This window comes from Bombina bombina, chromosome 4 (genome assembly GCF_027579735.1).
Source record: "Bombina bombina isolate aBomBom1 chromosome 4, aBomBom1.pri, whole genome shotgun sequence".
In the NCBI taxonomy this organism is placed as follows: domain Eukaryota; kingdom Metazoa; phylum Chordata; class Amphibia; order Anura; family Bombinatoridae; genus Bombina; species Bombina bombina.
In genome coordinates this window covers 588,006,226-588,023,935 of record NC_069502.1, presented here as the reverse complement: position 1 = coordinate 588,023,935, position 17,710 = coordinate 588,006,226, and the positions used below count along the sequence as shown (strand labels likewise).

The window sequence follows — 17,710 nt, the reverse complement described above, 5'->3', positions numbered from 1 at the left end:
AGGAGTTTAAGGACTTCAGGATAAGTAGGAGATAGTGTAATGAATTGCTCAGCTGGAATGACTGTACCAGGAGTATCGGAATGATGAGGATTGGTATCTTTTCTGGACAAGGCATCCGCTTTCCCGTTCTTACTCCCTGGTCTGTAGGTTATATGGAAATCAAACCTTGATAGGAATAAACTCCATCTTAGCTGTCTAGAGGATAAGGTACGGTTAGTCAGAAGGTATTCCAGATTTTTGTGGTCCGTATATATTAGTATCGGAAATTTACTGCCCTCTAGGAGATGTCTCCAGTGTTCTAATGAGACCTTGATCACTAACTACTCCTTTTCGCCTACAGGGTAGTTATATTCGGCTGGTGTCATTACTCGTGAAAAGAAGGCAACAGGGTGGAGTGGATCTTCTGGAGTTTTACGTTGAGACAGAATGGACCCTAGAGCGTAGTTGGAGGCGTCAACTTCAAGTACATAATGGGAATCAGGGTCTGGAAACTTAAGAATCGGTGCTTTAGTGAAAACATCCTTAAGGTGTTCGAAAATTGCCTGTGTTTGAGGTGTCCAGTGGAAAGTAGTTTTGACACTTGTAAGAGAAGTTAAAGGCTTAGTAAGAGAGGAATAATTCTTGATGAATTTCCTATAGTAATTGGAGAAACCGAGGAATTTTTGCAGGTCCTTTTTGGTGGAAGGTATGGGCCAGTTTTTAATAGTTTGCACTTTTGAATCATCCATCTGAATTCCTGTGGGAGTGATAGTATAACCCAGGAATGTAATAACAGAGGTGTGGAAGATGCATTTTTCCAATTTGGCAAAAAGTCGGTGTTGTCTAAGGCGAGAGAGCACCCAACGGACGTGTTTTATATGTTCAATGATGTTAGTAGAGTATATCAGAATGTCGTCCAAATATACAACTACACAGATGTCAAGGAGATCACGGAATATATCGTTTATTAGATATTGGAACGTTGCCGGGGCATTACAGAGCCCGAAAGGCATCACCTTATACTCGTAGAGCCCATATCTTGTTCTGAAGGCGGTGAGCCACTCGTCTCCATTTCGGATCCTGACGAGATTATAGGCTCCACGTAGGTCTAATTTAGTGTATATGGTGGCTTGACTGAGACGTTCGATGAGTTCTGGAATTAGAGGTAAGGGATAGCGGTTCTTGACAGTCCGTTTATTAAGTTCCCTATAATCAATTATAGGGCGTAGGGAGTTGTCCTTATTTCTGACGAAAAAAATGCCGGCCCCAGCAGGGGAAGAAGAGGGTTGTATAAACCCTTTCCTTAAATTCTCTGAAAGGTAAGTTTTGAGGTGATCTAGTTCAGGCTGTGATAGAGGGTATATGTGCCCGTAAGGAATGGAAGCTCCTGGAAGTAGTTGAATAGGACAGTCGTACGGGCGATGTGGAGGAAGGGACTCTGCTTCCTTTTCACTGAATACATCTTAAAAATCTTGATAGTCAGAAGGAATAATTCTTCCAGTAGGATTTATAGAACAGATCAAGGAGTGATGAAAACAGGTGTTCTTGCAATAATCTGAGAGGAATTCGACTTCGAGGCGATCCCAATGTATGGTGGGTTGATGCGTCTGTAACCATTGTAGACCAAGCACCAGGGGAAACATGGGAGAATTTATCACATCAAAGGATATGAATTCAGTGTGTGCACTTGACGTGGAAACCTTGATGGGAATAGTTTGGTGTGTAATAGGACCGGAACTAATTGTATTACCATCAATAACTCTAATGGACGGGGGTGGAGCCAACCACCATACTGGCCGGTCGCACCTAGCTAGAGCTCCGAGTTCTAGTTAGCCAAAAAGCTAAATTTACCAGATAGATTACTTCAATACTCAGCTATTCCTCACCAGCTCTGATCCCTTATCCTTGGTAGGGTCACAGAATTACCTTTTTGAAGTACCAGCACGTCGACAGAAGAAGTTACTGAATTACTGGCACTACCTTTGCTGCAGGAGGATCAGACCTGCCCCGGGCCGCCTTTCCTGTACCATATGCCCGTAACTCTAACAACCAGTAACCTACTGTGCTGCTCAGCCGCGATTGCAGGGTCTCCGGACTTAGTGGCACTGGAAGTTTGATCGCCCATCCATATCCGGCCTTGATAGAGCTGTACCGCAGCGGAACTCCCCGCATCTACACACACTCCACAGAAGTGGTGCCGGACTGGAGCTCTGAACCGAAGAGGACTACTGCCCTTCCCGGAGCCTGCTCTCCCTCGATACTCTGAGAAGCCGGCAAGGATTCCGAACACCTTAAGACCCCATAGATGAGCAGCTTCCACGTGGCGCCCAGTAAATCTCCTCCCTGTAAGTACTTGCAGCCCGATCGGCAGAGGATTACACTGCCTATTTAATTCTAAGCTACTTACAAACATTAGAGCCTAAGGGGATTTGGAAACTGACTGTGACTTACCTAATTTGAGCTAACATACACTAGCTGGGCTCCACTCCATGCTGATACTCCGTCCCCACTGAGTGGCGCGAAACCGCCATCTTTAACCTTCAGCAACATAAGCACTGCAGCCTGTCAGCGCGGTCTTCCTTACAGTTGCGCTAAGAGTGTTAGAAGAAACTACAGCACAGGCACTCGCAAAGACTCTTCTCAGTATAGGTACTTATCTCCTAACATAGTACAACTACTATCAGCTTACCAATCTTTTACCAACCTGAACTCTATAAAGGGGCCTGTAAGCTAACGGTGCAGCAACTACTATTTGCCTTTTCACCACCAACAGCTCCCCAGCCGGGATAGTGATTACACTAGGGGTTAAGCAGCTACCCACAACAACTCAGGGGCTCCCAGGCTTACACCACAATATTACCTCCAGGCCATGAATGAAAGTATTCTGCATACCCACCAATTGCAGCATTGGTTCTAGCATAAAGTAAGACTGTTTCACACCAACTGTAGCTGCTTAGGAGCCGCAGTATATCCTGCTTTTCATTCATAACTGAAGCACACTCTCCTGTCCCCTTTCCTGCTGCACTTTGATGTAGCAGGTCATATCCACCACCCTTTTTCCGGCCTGGCCCAGAGGTGGCAATTTCCCTAGGGAGAGTGCCCCTAACTTACTCTGTACACTTCCAGATTTTTCCACGCCAGTGACTTTCTCATTTTCTCTAAGATACACATCTGTCTAAAATGGAATAGGCACGCATAGGCCACTTAAGCCTGTCTACCACACAGTGACCCCTTGCTGTTCTGAAGTGGGGCTGCCCTGCCATACCTGACCTCTAACCTCTCAAAGCCTCCTTCTGCAAAAAACCCAGCCTTGTCTTCCCCTCACCATGTCACAATCAGCCAGAGGGAAGAAAAGCAAACAACCTTTTATACCAAAAAAGACTGTGATGGATCACTTTGGGCCCCCTGGAGGGCTCTCACAAGGTGACATTGAACCCCCAGACTCCCCTGGGTCTGACACTTCGGATCTGACACTGGCGGCTATCCAGAACATCCAACAAGCCTCACCTGAGGCAGTCACTCCCTCATTCATCATGGACTCACTTAAGTCACTACTGGACAAGCATCACGCTTCATTCACTGCCCAAATGGCGGCCTCAACAGCTGAGCTCAAGAAAGAGATCTCTTCAACAAATGAAAGAATTGACACTCTGGAAAGAAAGCAGGAGGATGCCGCTGTGGAACATTCTAACCTGCTTTCTTACACACAACGCCTTGCAGACTACCTAGATGTTGTAGATGACAAAATAGCGGACTTGGAAGATAGATCTCGGAGGAATAACCTCAGGATCCGGGGTATCCCTGAGTCCGTCTCTGCTGGCGATCTACAGCCATACTTAAAAGAACTGTTTCATGTACTAGCTCCCCCCGCCACGGAGACTGAAGCCATGATGGACCGGGCACACCGGTCTCTTAAGCCCAAAGGTCTACCAGATGACCAGCCTAGAGACACAATTGTCCGGCTTCACTACTTCACTTACAAAGAGAGAATCCAAAGAGCTCATTTTCAGAAACCCTCCCTCCCAGAAAAATTTAAAAAACTACAAATTTTTCCTGATCTCTCCGCAAGAACTTTACAGAAAAGAAAAACTTTTACCGAAGTCACATCCATTTTAAGAAAAAACGAGATCAGGTACAGGTGGGGCTACCCCATAAAGCTACTCATCTTCCGGAACAATCAGATGTTTACCATACAGACCCCTAACAGAGGGTATGAACTACTCAAGCACTGGAATCTATATCCCTTACAAAAGGACAAACCGCACACCAGCCAATCCCAGTTGAGAAGCACAGCAGCAGAATGGGGGGGCTCCTCCGCTCCTGAAGACAGACGGAACAACTTAGTTACCTCCGAGGAGGGAGACTGGACTACCCCTACAACACGAAGGCTTGGCCTTCAGAACCAATTTGAGAGCCAGAAATGGCCGACCTTTACGCAGAGACATAGATCTGGATCACCAGCTCCCTAGGAAGTGCATTACAAACCCTAAGATGTAGCTTACTCTTCCTGGACATTTGCTATGTGAAGTTACTTTCTTTTTCCTTTTTTTAGCTCACACAGATAACAGGTGGTCACACAATATTGGGACTCTAGTTGCTGGCATGCTGATTTTGATGACCTTTAGACGATAAGTATCTTTCACTTGTTTTGCTCCTTTACAATATACAGTATTTATGTTCTAGTGATTGCTGTCTACATTTTATTACATAGAGGTCTTATTGCTTACCAATAGTTATCATTGCTTTTTCTCTGGAACACTAAAGTCTCATTCCTACCACAATTAGCTCTCAAACATCCATAGACCCCACACACAACCTTTTCTGCCTCCTAACAAGGTTACACTGATTTGCAGGCACCATGTGCTCAGCGAGGGCCCGGCTGCAGCACACTCCCTACACACAGTTTTCCAGGGACTTAGACAGACACATTAGACAAGTAACCCCTAAGTATGCAACACTTGGAGTACCCTTATAGCACACCCCCTCATTTAGTGTCTTGGTCTCTTAGGTGTTGGTAGCACTCCTCACCCCATTCATTAGAGCGTTACACCACAACAATACAACCTCAGCTGCCCATTACATACTTAAAGCAACTAGTCTAGCGGATCATACGCCTAGAATAGACCACTCTGATAAATTAATTATTAACAGAACACCTTCCCTTATACATCTGAGTACTTTACCACAGTTCTACATCTTCAGTTACCCAACACACACCCACAACAGCAAGACCAGAAACACACTCGCCTAGAATAGTTCATCAGATGAACTCATTACCCATAATAGGACACCGCAATCATATCTCCTCAACTTACTCTGTAAGGTCTACACCGAGAAATATACCTGATCATCTGTCTCAGTATTGTTGTTTTAAATTGTTTGTTGTTCTGGTTCCTGTTTTATGTATTGCACTGTTGTTTTTTTTATATAAGTAAACTGTAAGCTCTCTAATGTCACTGTCACATAACCCCAAAAGATACACCACCTTTTCATCAGACAGGCTACCAGGCCGTTACTCTACCCACTTCCCTTCAGTCACTTCTAACACTCCGTGGACAAACAGTCGCACGATTGACAATCCCCATTGCCTGATTAGCTTTTAACAGTTCACTACTCTACAGTTGCCAACAACCTCCCTCCCCCCCCCCCCCTAAAAACAAACTCAAGCCTCCCTTTTTTTTGTTTTCTCTCCCTTCACCTTAATGTGCTTCCCCTATCAGGGAAGACGATTAACGCGGTTTCTCTCGAACATACCGCAATTTCTATTTGCCAACTTATCTGTACTAACATATATTTGACTAAATGTAATATTTTTCTGTACTCTATTGGAAGTTTAAGATCAACCATTCTTTCCTGTCCTCTTTTCTTTTCACACCTCTCTCTCACCCCCTTCTCCTTCTAGTTCTCTCTAACTACTTTCTGGTTGGTCTCACTTGACAGATTGTTCAGTTTTAAGATGGATATTAATATTTGCATTATTGTCAACAATTTAGACTGCTCTTTAGTCTATTTTCATATGCCTGTATTTCTACACTTTATTTTGTTCTATATTGAGACAAAAAAAAAAAAAAAGAGGTTATGTTCATTTCTTATTTGATTGGATTATCCTGTGATGAAACAGAATAGACCTTATGTGTTTTCCTTTTTATGTGCATAATGTGTTGTGTTCATGCATATTTCGATGTATCACAGTTGTACTGTAATGTGAAACTAACCTCAATAAAAAAAATCATTTAAAAAAAAAAAAATAACTCTAATGGACACAGGTCTTGCTTTCAACACAGTGGGTATTTTATTTATAGTGACAAAAACAGAATCAATATAGGAAGAATGTGCCCCAGAGTCGATGATGGCTTCACTGATTTGCTGGTGTAGATCCCACTGTAAGGTAAGAGATAAAGAGCAGTAAGCAACTTGGTTAACATTAGTGGTTAAGCATGTAGTTTTTCTGAATGACTTACGTTTCTTCTGCCTTTGTAAGATAGGACACTCTCTTACAGTATGTGCATTTGAAGCACAATACATGCAGAGGTTGTTTATGCGTCTGCGATTCCTTTCTTCTGGTTGTAAAGGGCCTCTAGTGAATCCCAAATCCATAGGTTTGAGTGACTGTAGGTTTTTGGTAAGTAGAAGAGGGTCTTGTGATAGTATCCATACCTTGTTTTTCTGATTTGCGTTCTCTCAACCTTCTATCAATCTGAATGCTTAGTGTGATTAGTCCTTCCAAGGACCTAGGAAGCTCTATGCGAGCGAGTTCATCTTTAAGGGCATCATTTAGACCTAGACGGTACTGATTCCTAAGGGCAATATCGCTCCACTCAGTATCTTTACTGTATTGCTTGAACTCACTTAAATATGCCTCCACCTGCTTTTTCCCTTGTTTAAGAGACCTCATTTTAGTCTCTGCAGTAAGCTGAGTGTTAATATCTTGATAAAGAATTGCCATTTCTTTGAAGAAGTCTTCCAGTGATGTTAAAATAGGATGATCTTGTTCAAAGAATGAGTCAGCCCACTTGCGGGGTTCACCTCGCAGAAAAGAAATGACCGTTAAAACCTTAACTCGTTTAGTTGCGTAGGTTTTAGGTTTTAGACTGAAAAGAAGATAACAAGAGTTTTTGAACTGAGAGAACATAGCCCTGTCTTCATGGAATTTGTCGGGCATAGAGACTTGGGGTTCTGGGGTAGCCTCTAGTGTGGCTGATTTATTCATTGAGTCTTTTATTATATTGTTGAGTGTCTCATTTTGAACTTGTAATTCTCTAAGGCCATGACTTAGCTGATCCACCCTCTGGGAGAGAGTGTAAACAATTTTAGGTAATTCCGTTGGATCCATTTTTATAGGCTTCAGTATTATGTAATGAGCTGATTGTGGTTGTGGATCTCAACTGCGGAAAATATATGATTGTATGCCTTACTTTAAGATACAATGAGGAAGTTACAATGTATCTGTCTGTATGGCAGCTGAAAGTTACTATTTGATTTAAATTCCTGATCAGTATTTCTGAATCAGGTTGCACAGCAGTTGTTAACCAAACGCACCGTGGATGGGATACACTTTTCCTGATAGTCACTGAGCACACAGGAGGAGCGTTAGGTCAGTACAGATGCAGCAGGCTGTTAGTCAATTGAAGTGTGATACACGCTGATAGCTGTGCTGTTTGTGAGAGCTGACAGGCAGATGGGTGGAGCAGGTATTAAGTGCTGTGCTGTAGCGTTACTCACAAAAGTTCAGTCTGAAGTTTATCACGCTACTCCTGAAGCGTGTGAAGAGGAATATGAGGAGGTATCCTATGAGTGTCGTCCAATGTAAGTTAAGCGTCTGTACAAAGTTATAAAGTTCACAACTTATATAGGATGAGACTGCAGTTGCGGTTTGGAAAACACTTGATCTGCCAGAGGCAATTAAGCAGGAAAATAATGCAGCAGCGGTGTTTGTTAATCCAAATTAGGAAATGTTCAGACTTGGCATATAAGTCTCTTTCAGTTGCTCTAGTAGGCTCCGTATTAGAAAAGGTTTAAATACCTTCAGATAGTTAGACTTGAGCAGAGAGAGGTAAATCCCTGCAGCAGGTCTGTGAAGCTGTATGCTAAACTGGAAACAATACTGAAGCAGGGAGGGAGGCGTGTCCAGGCTTTAAATAACCTTGCTAGGTGTGAGCACAGGTAAAAATTAAAGGGACAGAAAGGAATAAGGAAATCCATGACAATTAATCACTGAATCAGAGAAACCTCTATGACTTAGAACTAAGCGTTCAATTTCCATACCTTCAAATTTAATGATTTGAGATCCTGATGGAAAAACGGACCTTGAGATAGTAGGTCCGGTCGTAATGGAAGTGGCCAAGGCGGGCAACTGGACATCCGAACCAGATCCGCATACCAAAACCTGTGTGGCCATGCTGGAGCCACCAGCAACACAAAAAACTGTTCCATGATGATTTTGGAAATCACTCTTGGAAGAAGAACTAGAGGCGGGAAGATGTAAGCAGGTTGATAACACCAAGGAAGTGTCAGCGCATCCACTGCTTCCGCCTGAACATCCCTGGACCTGGACAGGTATCTGGGAAGTTTCTTGTTTAGATGAGAGGCCATGAGATCTATCTCTGGAAGCCCCCACATCTGAACAATCTGAGAAAACACATCTGGATGGAGAGACCACTCCCCTGGATGTAAAGTCTGGCGGCTGAGATAATCCGCCTCCCAATTGTCTACACCTGGGATATGTACCGCAGAGATTAGACAGGAGCTGGATTCCGCCCAAGCAAGTATCCGAGATACTTCTTTCATAGCTTGGGGACTGAGTCCCACCCTGATGATTGACATAAGCCACAGTTGTGATATTGTCTGTCTGAAAACAAATGAACGGTTCTCTCTTTAGTAGAGGCCATAAATGAAGAGCCCTGAGAATTGCACAGAGTTCTAAAATATTTATTGGTAATCTCGCCTCTTGAGATTTCCAAACACCTTGTGCTGTCAGAGACCCCCAAACAGCTCCCCAACTTGAAAGACTCGCATCTGTTGTGATCACAGTTCAGGTTGGGCGAACAAAAGAAGCCCCTTGAACCAAACGATGGTGATCTATCCACCATGTCAGAGAGTGTCGTACATTGGGATTCAAGGATATTAATTGTGATATCTTTGTATAATCCCTGCACCATTGATTCAGCATACAAAGCTGTAGAGTTCTCATGTGAAAACGAGCAAAGGGGATTGCGTCCGATGCTGCAGTCATGAAACCTAAAACTTCCATGCACATAGCCACTGAAGGGAATGACTGAGACTGAAGGCCCCGGCAGGCTGCAACCAATTTTAAACGTCTCTTGTCTGTTAGAGACAGAGTCATGGACACTGAATCTATCTGGAAACCTAAAAAGGTGACCCTTGTCTGAGGAATCAAGAAACTTTTTGGTAAATTGATCCTCCAACCATGTTTCCGAAGAAACAACACTAGTTGATTCGTGTGAGATTCTGCAGTATGTAAAGACTGAGCTAGTACCAAGATATCGTCCAAATAAGGAAACACCTTAATACCCTGTTCTCTGATTACAGATAGTAGGGCACCCAGAACCTTTGAAAAGATTCTTGGAGCTGTTGCTAGGCCAAATGGAAGAGCAACAAATTGGTAATGCTTGTCTAGAAAAGAGAATCTCAGAAACTGATAGTGTTCTGGATGAATCGGAATATGAAGGTATGCATCCTGCAAGTCTATTGTGGACATATAATGTCCTTGCTGAACAAAAGGCAGAATAGTCCTTATAGTCACCATCTTGAAAGTTGGTACTCTTACATAACGATTCAAAATTTTCAGATCCAGAACTGGTCTGAACAAATTTTCTTTCTTTGGTACAATGAATAGGTTTGAATAAAACCCCAAACCTTGTTCCTGAAGAGGAACTGGCATGATTACCCCTGAAGACTCCAGATCTGAAACACACTTCAGAAAAGCCTGAGCTTTTACTGGATTTACAGGAATGTGTGAGAGAAAAAATCTTCTCACAGGAGGTCTTACTTTGAATCCTATTCGATACCCTTGAGAGACAATGCTCTGAATCCAATGATTTTGGACAGATTTTATCCAAAAATCCTTGAAAAACCTTAATCTGCCCCCTACCAGCTGAGCTGGAATGAGGGCCGCACCTTCATGCGGATTTAGGGGCAGACTTTGGTTTCCTAAATCGCTTGGATTTATTGCAATTTGAGGAAGGCTTCCAACTGGAAGCAGATTCCTTGGGAGGAGGATTGAGTTTTTGTTCCTTATTCTGATGAAAGGAACGAAAACGGTTAGAAGCCTTAGATTTACCCTTAGGTTTTTTATCCTGAGGCAAAAAAACTCCTTTTCCTCCAGTGATAGTTGAAATAATAGAATCCAACTGAGAACCAAATAAATTATTACCTTGGAAAGAAAGAGATAGTAATCTAGATTTAGATGTCATATCAGCATTCCAAGATTTAAGCCACAAAGCTCTTCTAGCTAATACAGCTAAAGACATGGATCTAACATCAATTTTGATAATATCAAAAATGGCATCACAAATAAAATGATTAGCATGTTGCAGTAAGCGAACAATGCTAGATATGTCAGAATCCAATTCATGTTGCGCTAAATTTTCCAACCAGAAAGTTGATGCGGCCGCAACATCACCCAAAGAAATAGCAGGTCTGAGAAGATGACCTGAATATAAATAGGCCTTCCTTAGATAAGATTCAAGCTTCCTATCTAAAGGATCCTTAAAGGAAGTGCTATCTTCCATAGGAATAGTGGTACGTTTAGCAAGAGTAGAAATAGCCCCATCAACTTTGGGGATCTTTTCCCAAAACTCTATAGATTTTGCTGGTAAAGGATACAATCTCTTAAACCTTGAAGAAGGAACACAAGAAGTACCTGGCTTATTCCATTCCCTAGAAATCATATCAGAAATAGCCTCAGGAATGGGAAAAACACCTGGGGAAACCACAGGAGGTTTAAAAACAGCATTTAAACGTTTATTAGACTGAACGTCAATAGGACTGGTTACCTCAATATCCAAAGTAATTAACACTTCTTTTAATAAAGAACGCATATACTCTATTTTAAATAAATAAGTAGATTTGTCAGTGTCAATATCTGAGGAAGGATCTTCTGTTTCAGATAGATCCTCATCAGAAGAGGATGAATTATTATGTTGTTGGTCATTTGAAATTTCATCAGCTAAATGAGAATTTTTAAAATACGTTTATTAGAAGGTGGAAATGCAGACAAAGCCTTCATAATAGATTCAGAAACAAATTCTTTGAAATTTACAGGTATATCATGCACATTAGAAGTTGAAGGAACTGCAACTGGCAATGTACTATTACTGATAGAAACACTATCTGCATGTAAAAGTTTATCATGACAACTATTACAAATGACATTCGGTGGAATAATTTCTACAATTTTGCAACAAATGCACTTAGCTTTGGTAGAACCGACGTCAGGCAGCAATGTTACAGCAGAAACTTCAGAGACAGGATCGGATTGGGACATCTTGCTCAATGTAAAAGAAAAAACAACATATAAAGCAAAATTATCTATTTCCTTAAATGACAGTTTCAGGAATGGGAAAAAATGCAAAAGCATAGGCCTCTTGATAGAAGAAAGCAGGAGGCAAACATGAATGGGGTATTGAAATAATGAAAAAAATTGGCGCCAAGTATGACGCACATCGTAACGTAAACTTTTTTGGCGCCAAAAATGACCGGAAATGACACACTTGCGTCACTAATGACGCCGCCGTGTGAAAGGTCTCGACGTTACATATGACGCTGGAAATGACGAAGTTGCGTCAAAAAACGTAATTTCCCGCGCCAAAAAAGTTCGCGCCAAAAATGACGCAATAAAGTCTAACATTTGACGCACCCACGGGCCTAATACCCGCAAATGCAAAAGTAGTCAAAATTGAAAAAGACTAAACCCCAGGTAAGAAACAAATTTCTTAAAGTGTTTATATTCCCAAATATGAAACTGACAGTCTGCAGAAGGAAATACATGAACCTGACTCATGGCAAATATAAGTACAATACATATATTTAGAACTTTATATAAATTGCATAAAGTGCCAAGCCATAGCTGAGAGTGTCTTAAGTAATAAAAACATACTTACCAAAAGACACCCATCCACAAATAGCAGATAGCCAAACCAGTACTAAAACAGTTCTTTAGTAGAGGTAATGGTAAATTTGAGAGTATATCGTCGATCTGAAAAGGGATGTAGGAGATGAATCTCTACGACCGATAACAGAGAACCCATGAAAAAGACCCCCGTTAGGGAAATCATCGTATTCAATAGGTGATACTCCCTTCACGTCCCTCTGACATTCGCTGTACTCAGAGAGGAATCGGGCTTCAACAATGCTGAGAAGCGCATATCAACGTAGAAATCTTAGCACAAACTTACTTCACCACCTCCATAGGAGGCAAAGTTTGTAAAAACTGAATTGTGGGTGTGGTGAGGGGTGTATTTATAGGCATTTTGAGGTTTGGGAAACTTTGCCCCTCCTGGTAGGATTGTATATCCCATATGTCACTAGCTCATGGACTCTTGCCAATTACATGAAAGAAATGTGATTTATTGGTAAGGATAATGCTCACTAATTTGCTAAATTTGATCTTTTTTTCTTTCAGAACCAATTAACTCAAGAACAGATGTTGTCCGTAGAGGATGACAATAGAAACCCAGTCATAATGCAAGATAATAGTGTTAATGCTGACATAAATATCAAAACTGAAAGTCCATTATTAGAGGAGTTTAATGCAACTCCAGGAAATGTTTCCATTGGCAGTCAGTCTGAGGGCAGCGAAAAAGGAGACTGCAGCCAGTCAGAAAGCAGTGGAGATGCAGATAGTGAGGCCTCAGAGTACGAAACTTTATCACTCCATATAGACTCTAAAAGAGGAAGTTCTGCTTCTGGAGAAAGTACAAGTTCCAATCAGCGCATGCCAATGAACAGTAACGAAGTCACTCAGAACTCTGTAGACTCTGATTATGGAGCCTTAAGTGGAACTTTTTCCAATCTCAGCTTAAATTCTATGGATAACTCATTAACTGAAAAAGAGCCAACAAGTTTCACAAAAAACCTGCCTTGTTTACTGGAAAACATTGTATTACCTAGAACCCCTCTGAATGCTTTCCAGACACTCTCCCAAGGCTACGTTACAAGCTCTAAAGAATGTTCCATCCAATCGTGTCTTTACCAGTTTACTACTGTCGAGCTGCTAATGGGTAACAATAAACTGCTGTGTGAAATCTGTACAGAAAACAGACTGAAGTACCAAAGAAAAACAACTTCTTATGGTAAGTAATTTCTTTTATTTAAAAGCTATTTCTTTATGCAAAATCACAGTGCTAATTATATACTTTACAATTGTTTTTGTAATATTTCTTTTTTAATATTTCCGCCCCCCCTACAACATATTGAGTAACCCATTACCAGTGGAATATTAGTCTAATGTAGAAGTCTTAGCTATACCTTTTTTATGATGTTTGCTCAGTAGTTGAAGCTCTGCCAAAGAGGGATATTTATCAAGCCGTCAACATCAAATACGCTGGAATTCCGCAGCGTAATTGTGGCGAGCCTGATTCGACTCATTTATCAAAGTTTACAAACTGGCAAAAGTTGAAATTTGTGATGTAACATACGATCCGCCAGTCTCAATCCGACACAGATCGACGCTTACGTCATTACAGATGTTCCGAATACAAATTCGGCACTATCTGACAACTTTTGCTAGTTATCAAATTTCTAACAGGTACGCTCGCCACTATTTCGGCCCAGCGTACCTGGTTTTCAATCCGCCACCCTGGAGGCCGCGGATGCCATAGGAATCAATGGGAGTCTGAAAGCAGTGAAAGCTTATGTTCGCTGCTGCCAGATATCCCATTGATTTCTATGGTAGAAAACCAGTAATGTTTACACCTAACACCCTAACATAAGCCCTGAGTCTAAACACCCCTAATCTGCCACCCCAACATCGCCGACACCTACATAATGTTATTAACCCCTATCCCGCCGCTCCCCAACACCGCCGCAACTAAATAAATGTATTAACCCCTATCCCGCCGCTCCCGGAGCCCACTGCAACTAAATAAATGTATTAACCCCTATCCCTCCGCTCCCGGAACCCTCTGCAACTAAATAAATGTATTAACCCCTAAACCCCTGGCCTCCCACATCACTACCACTTACTAAACCTATTAACCCCTAAACCGCCAGCCCCCCACATCGCCGTAAACCAAATTACGCTATTAACCCCTAAACCTAACAACCCGCTAACTTTACATTAAATATTAACTCATCCCTATCTTATAATAAATTTAAACTTATCTTTAGAATTAAAGTAAACTATATTAAACTACTAATTAACCTACCCTAACTATTATCCTACAATTACATTAAACTATATTAAACTATTAATTAATCTACCCTAACTATTATACTAAAATTAAATTAAACTAACAATTAAATTAACTATATTACATATTTAAAAACCTAACCCTACTCAAGTTATTTAAATCTACTATAAAGAATAACTAAGTTACAAAAATAAAAAACACTAAGATACAAAAAATAAAAAACACTAAGTTACACAAAATAAAAAATAAATGATCAAATATTTAAACTAATTACACCTAATCTAATAGCCCTATCAAAATAAAAAAAACTCCCCCAAATTAAAAAGAAAACCCTAGCCTACAATAAACTACCAATGGCCCTTAAAAGGGCCATTGCCCCAAACAAATCAGCTCTTTTACCTGTAAATTAAAATACAAACACCCCCCAACAGTAAAACTCACCACCCACACAACCAAAACCCCCCAAATAAAAACCTATCTAAAAATTCTAAGCTCCCCATTGCCCTGAATAGGCATTTAGCTCCTTTTCAGCCCAAAGTCCCTAACCTAAAATTAAAACCCACCCAATAAACCCTTAAAAAAACCTAGCACTAACCCCTGAAGATCCACTTACAGTTTTCGAAGACCGGACATCCATCCTCATCCAAGCGGCAGAAGTCCTCAGCGAAGCCGGTAGAAGTCTTTCTCCAATCGGGCAGAAGTCTTCATCCAGGCGGCATCTTCTATCGTCATTCATCCGGCGCGGAGCGGCTCCATCTTCAAGACATCCGGCGCGGAGCATCCTCTTCTTCCAACGTCTCTTGCAGAATGAAGTTTCCCTTTAAATGACGTCATCCAAGATGGCGTCCCTTACATTCCGATTGGCTGATAGTATTCTATCAGCCAATAGGAATTAAGGTGAAAACAATCCTATTGGCTTTGCAATCAGCCAATAGGCTTGAGCTTTCATCCTATTGGCTGATCCAATCAGCCAATAGGATTGAGCTTGCATTCTATTGGCTGATTTATTGGAATTTTAAGGGCCATTGTTAGTTTATTGTAGGCTAGGTTGTTTTTGTTTTTTTTGGGGGGGGAGCTTTTTTATTTTGATAGGACTATTAGATTAGGTGTAATTAGTTAAAATATTTGATAATTTATGTTTTATTTTGTGTAACTTAGTGGGGGGGGTTGTGTAGCTTAGTGTTTTTTATTTTGTGTAACTTAGTGTTTTTTATTTTTGTAATTTAGTAATTCTTTATAGTAGATTTAAATAACTTGAGTAGGGTTAGGTTTTTAAATATGTAATATAGTTAATTTAATTGTTAGTTTAATGTAATTTTAGTATAAAATAGGGTATAATAATATAATAGGGTAGATTAATTAATAGTTTAATATAGTTTAATGTAATTTTAGGATAATAGTTAGGGTAGGTTAATTAGTAGTTTAATATAGTTTATTTTAATTCTAAAGGTTTAAAATTTAAATTTATTAAATTTATTATAAGATAGGGATGAGTTAATATTTAATGTAAAGTTAGCGGGTTGTTAGGTTTAGGGGTTAATAGCTTAATTTAGTTTATGGCGCTGTGGGGGGCTGGCGGTTTAGGGGTTAATAGGTTTAGTAAGTGGTAGTGTTAATACATTTATTTAGTTGCGGAGGGGTCCGGGAGCAGGGGGATAGGGGTTAATAACTTTATTTAGTTGGGGAGGGATCTGGGAGCGGCGGGATAGGGGTTAATAACTTTATTAAGGTTGCGGCAGGGTTAAACATTTTAGTATAGTGGCTGTGTTTAATGACAGGGTATAAATAAAGTTGGAAAAAATCTGAATAGCTGCGAGATCGATGACTGTTAGTTAACAACAGTCCACTGCTCATCTCCCCGTACTTGGTGCGCGACTTTTTGACAGCTTTTTTTATAAATATGGAGATCGTATTCAGGTCCGCGGCCGCAAAGTTAGGCAAGCGTATTGGTCCCAGCGAATGCAGCACAGTTGACGGCTTGATAGATGGGCCTCAAACTCTGAAGATTATATACAAGAAAAAAGTTAAGCAACCTATTATGAGCAAAGTGCCAAAATAATATTATCAAGTTCCCCTAAGTGCCAGTCTCAGATCAGAACCTGGGAGCTGGTCCCATAACCAAATCAGATCAGATTTATAGATTGCGAACAAGAGGCTCTGACTGCAAATCTGTCAGTTACATTTATCGTTTGAAAACTTCATTCCACGTGATAGGTAGCAATCCTTGTAAAATCATATCAATTGTTTAACTATTTCAGTTTTAGTCATATCTACATTTTGTGGTGCAGAAGACCACTCTCTAATGCAAGAGAATTGTATCATTTATACGAATCCAGTATTTATAAGAGATTACATATAAATGAATAGATCTGTTAATTGGTAAACGGAAATTAAAATAATTTCCTTACTATATCATTTTCAATATATGACTGAACTTCCCTGAGATCTTTTGTATTTAAGCAATGCTACACACTAATTTACAGGCGCTGCTTACAGCACTGCACAAGCCTGTTTTCATGTGACCTTTTGAATGAACCAGCAAAACAGGAAATATGTATCATCTTAAGAGATATTTCAAGTGGACAGCACTAGATTTGTGCCAATAAAATAGCATTTTCTTTAAACATTTATTTCTTTTGTAAGATGAGGAGACTCCATAGGTGTCCATAACATGTGGAATATATTTCCTATCACTAGGAGGAGGTCAAGAACCCTCACAAGAGCTTTTATCCCTCCCACCTCCTCTCCCTACTCAGTGTGTTCTTGGCTTCTGTAGAGAGAGGTTGAGAGAGGTGCACTGCAAGCAAGATTTTATTATTTTCTATCTAATTATTTATTGGGAGCTCAAACCTGACTTTAGGCCCAGTACCCTTCTTCCATCTTTACTCTGGGAAGACTTCAGCATAACTTCTCCAAGATTCTGAGTGAAGCAGGGGTAAATGAATACTTCAATTATGGCTTGTCAGTCCTCTCATGAGTAAATTGCCTTCAGGTGTTGCGGGGACCCTGACTTTTAGCAAGTATCCTCTGCAGTATATTTACTAGCACTTGATGGGCTCTCTATTGGATCAGCATACTGTGAGGGAGAAAGACCTCACCAAGCTGGTAAGATAAAGTGGAGCACTGCACTCCAGGTAAGTGACTCAGACACTAAGCACAACCCAGGAACTATCCCTAGTACTGTCCTTTTATAGGTACTACATAGTTGGGAGTTCTCAGCTTTTACACATAGTGCTCATGTCTGTTTTTTTGTGGCCCAGGGGGATTTCACTGACTTTTCTCCAGAGTTTAAATCCAGACTTCATAAGACTATGACAGATAATTTTTATCCTAAAACCAAGTAAGCATAAGTGAAAATC

The 17,710-nt window shown here is 40.8% G+C and overlaps 1 protein-coding gene and 1 long non-coding RNA gene across 3 annotated transcripts in view; one reads left to right on the top strand and one right to left on the bottom strand.

Moving 5' to 3' along the window:
- The window catches only part of USP45 (ubiquitin specific peptidase 45), an 879,557-nt gene that overhangs the window by 645,096 nt on the left and 216,751 nt on the right, over positions 1-17,710 (top strand). For both annotated transcript variants that reach the window (XM_053710569.1, XM_053710568.1), the window contains exon 14: positions 12,623-13,292. In XM_053710569.1, the coding sequence (XP_053566544.1) occupies positions 12,623-13,292 (670 nt within the window). The remainder of the gene's footprint in view (positions 1-12,622; positions 13,293-17,710) is intronic.
- On the bottom strand, positions 6,249-6,545 carry LOC128656586 (uncharacterized). The gene is made up of 2 exons (XR_008402033.1): positions 6,441-6,545; positions 6,249-6,360 (listed from the first exon to the last, which is right to left on the bottom strand). It is a non-coding gene; the product is annotated as an uncharacterized LOC128656586 (long non-coding RNA).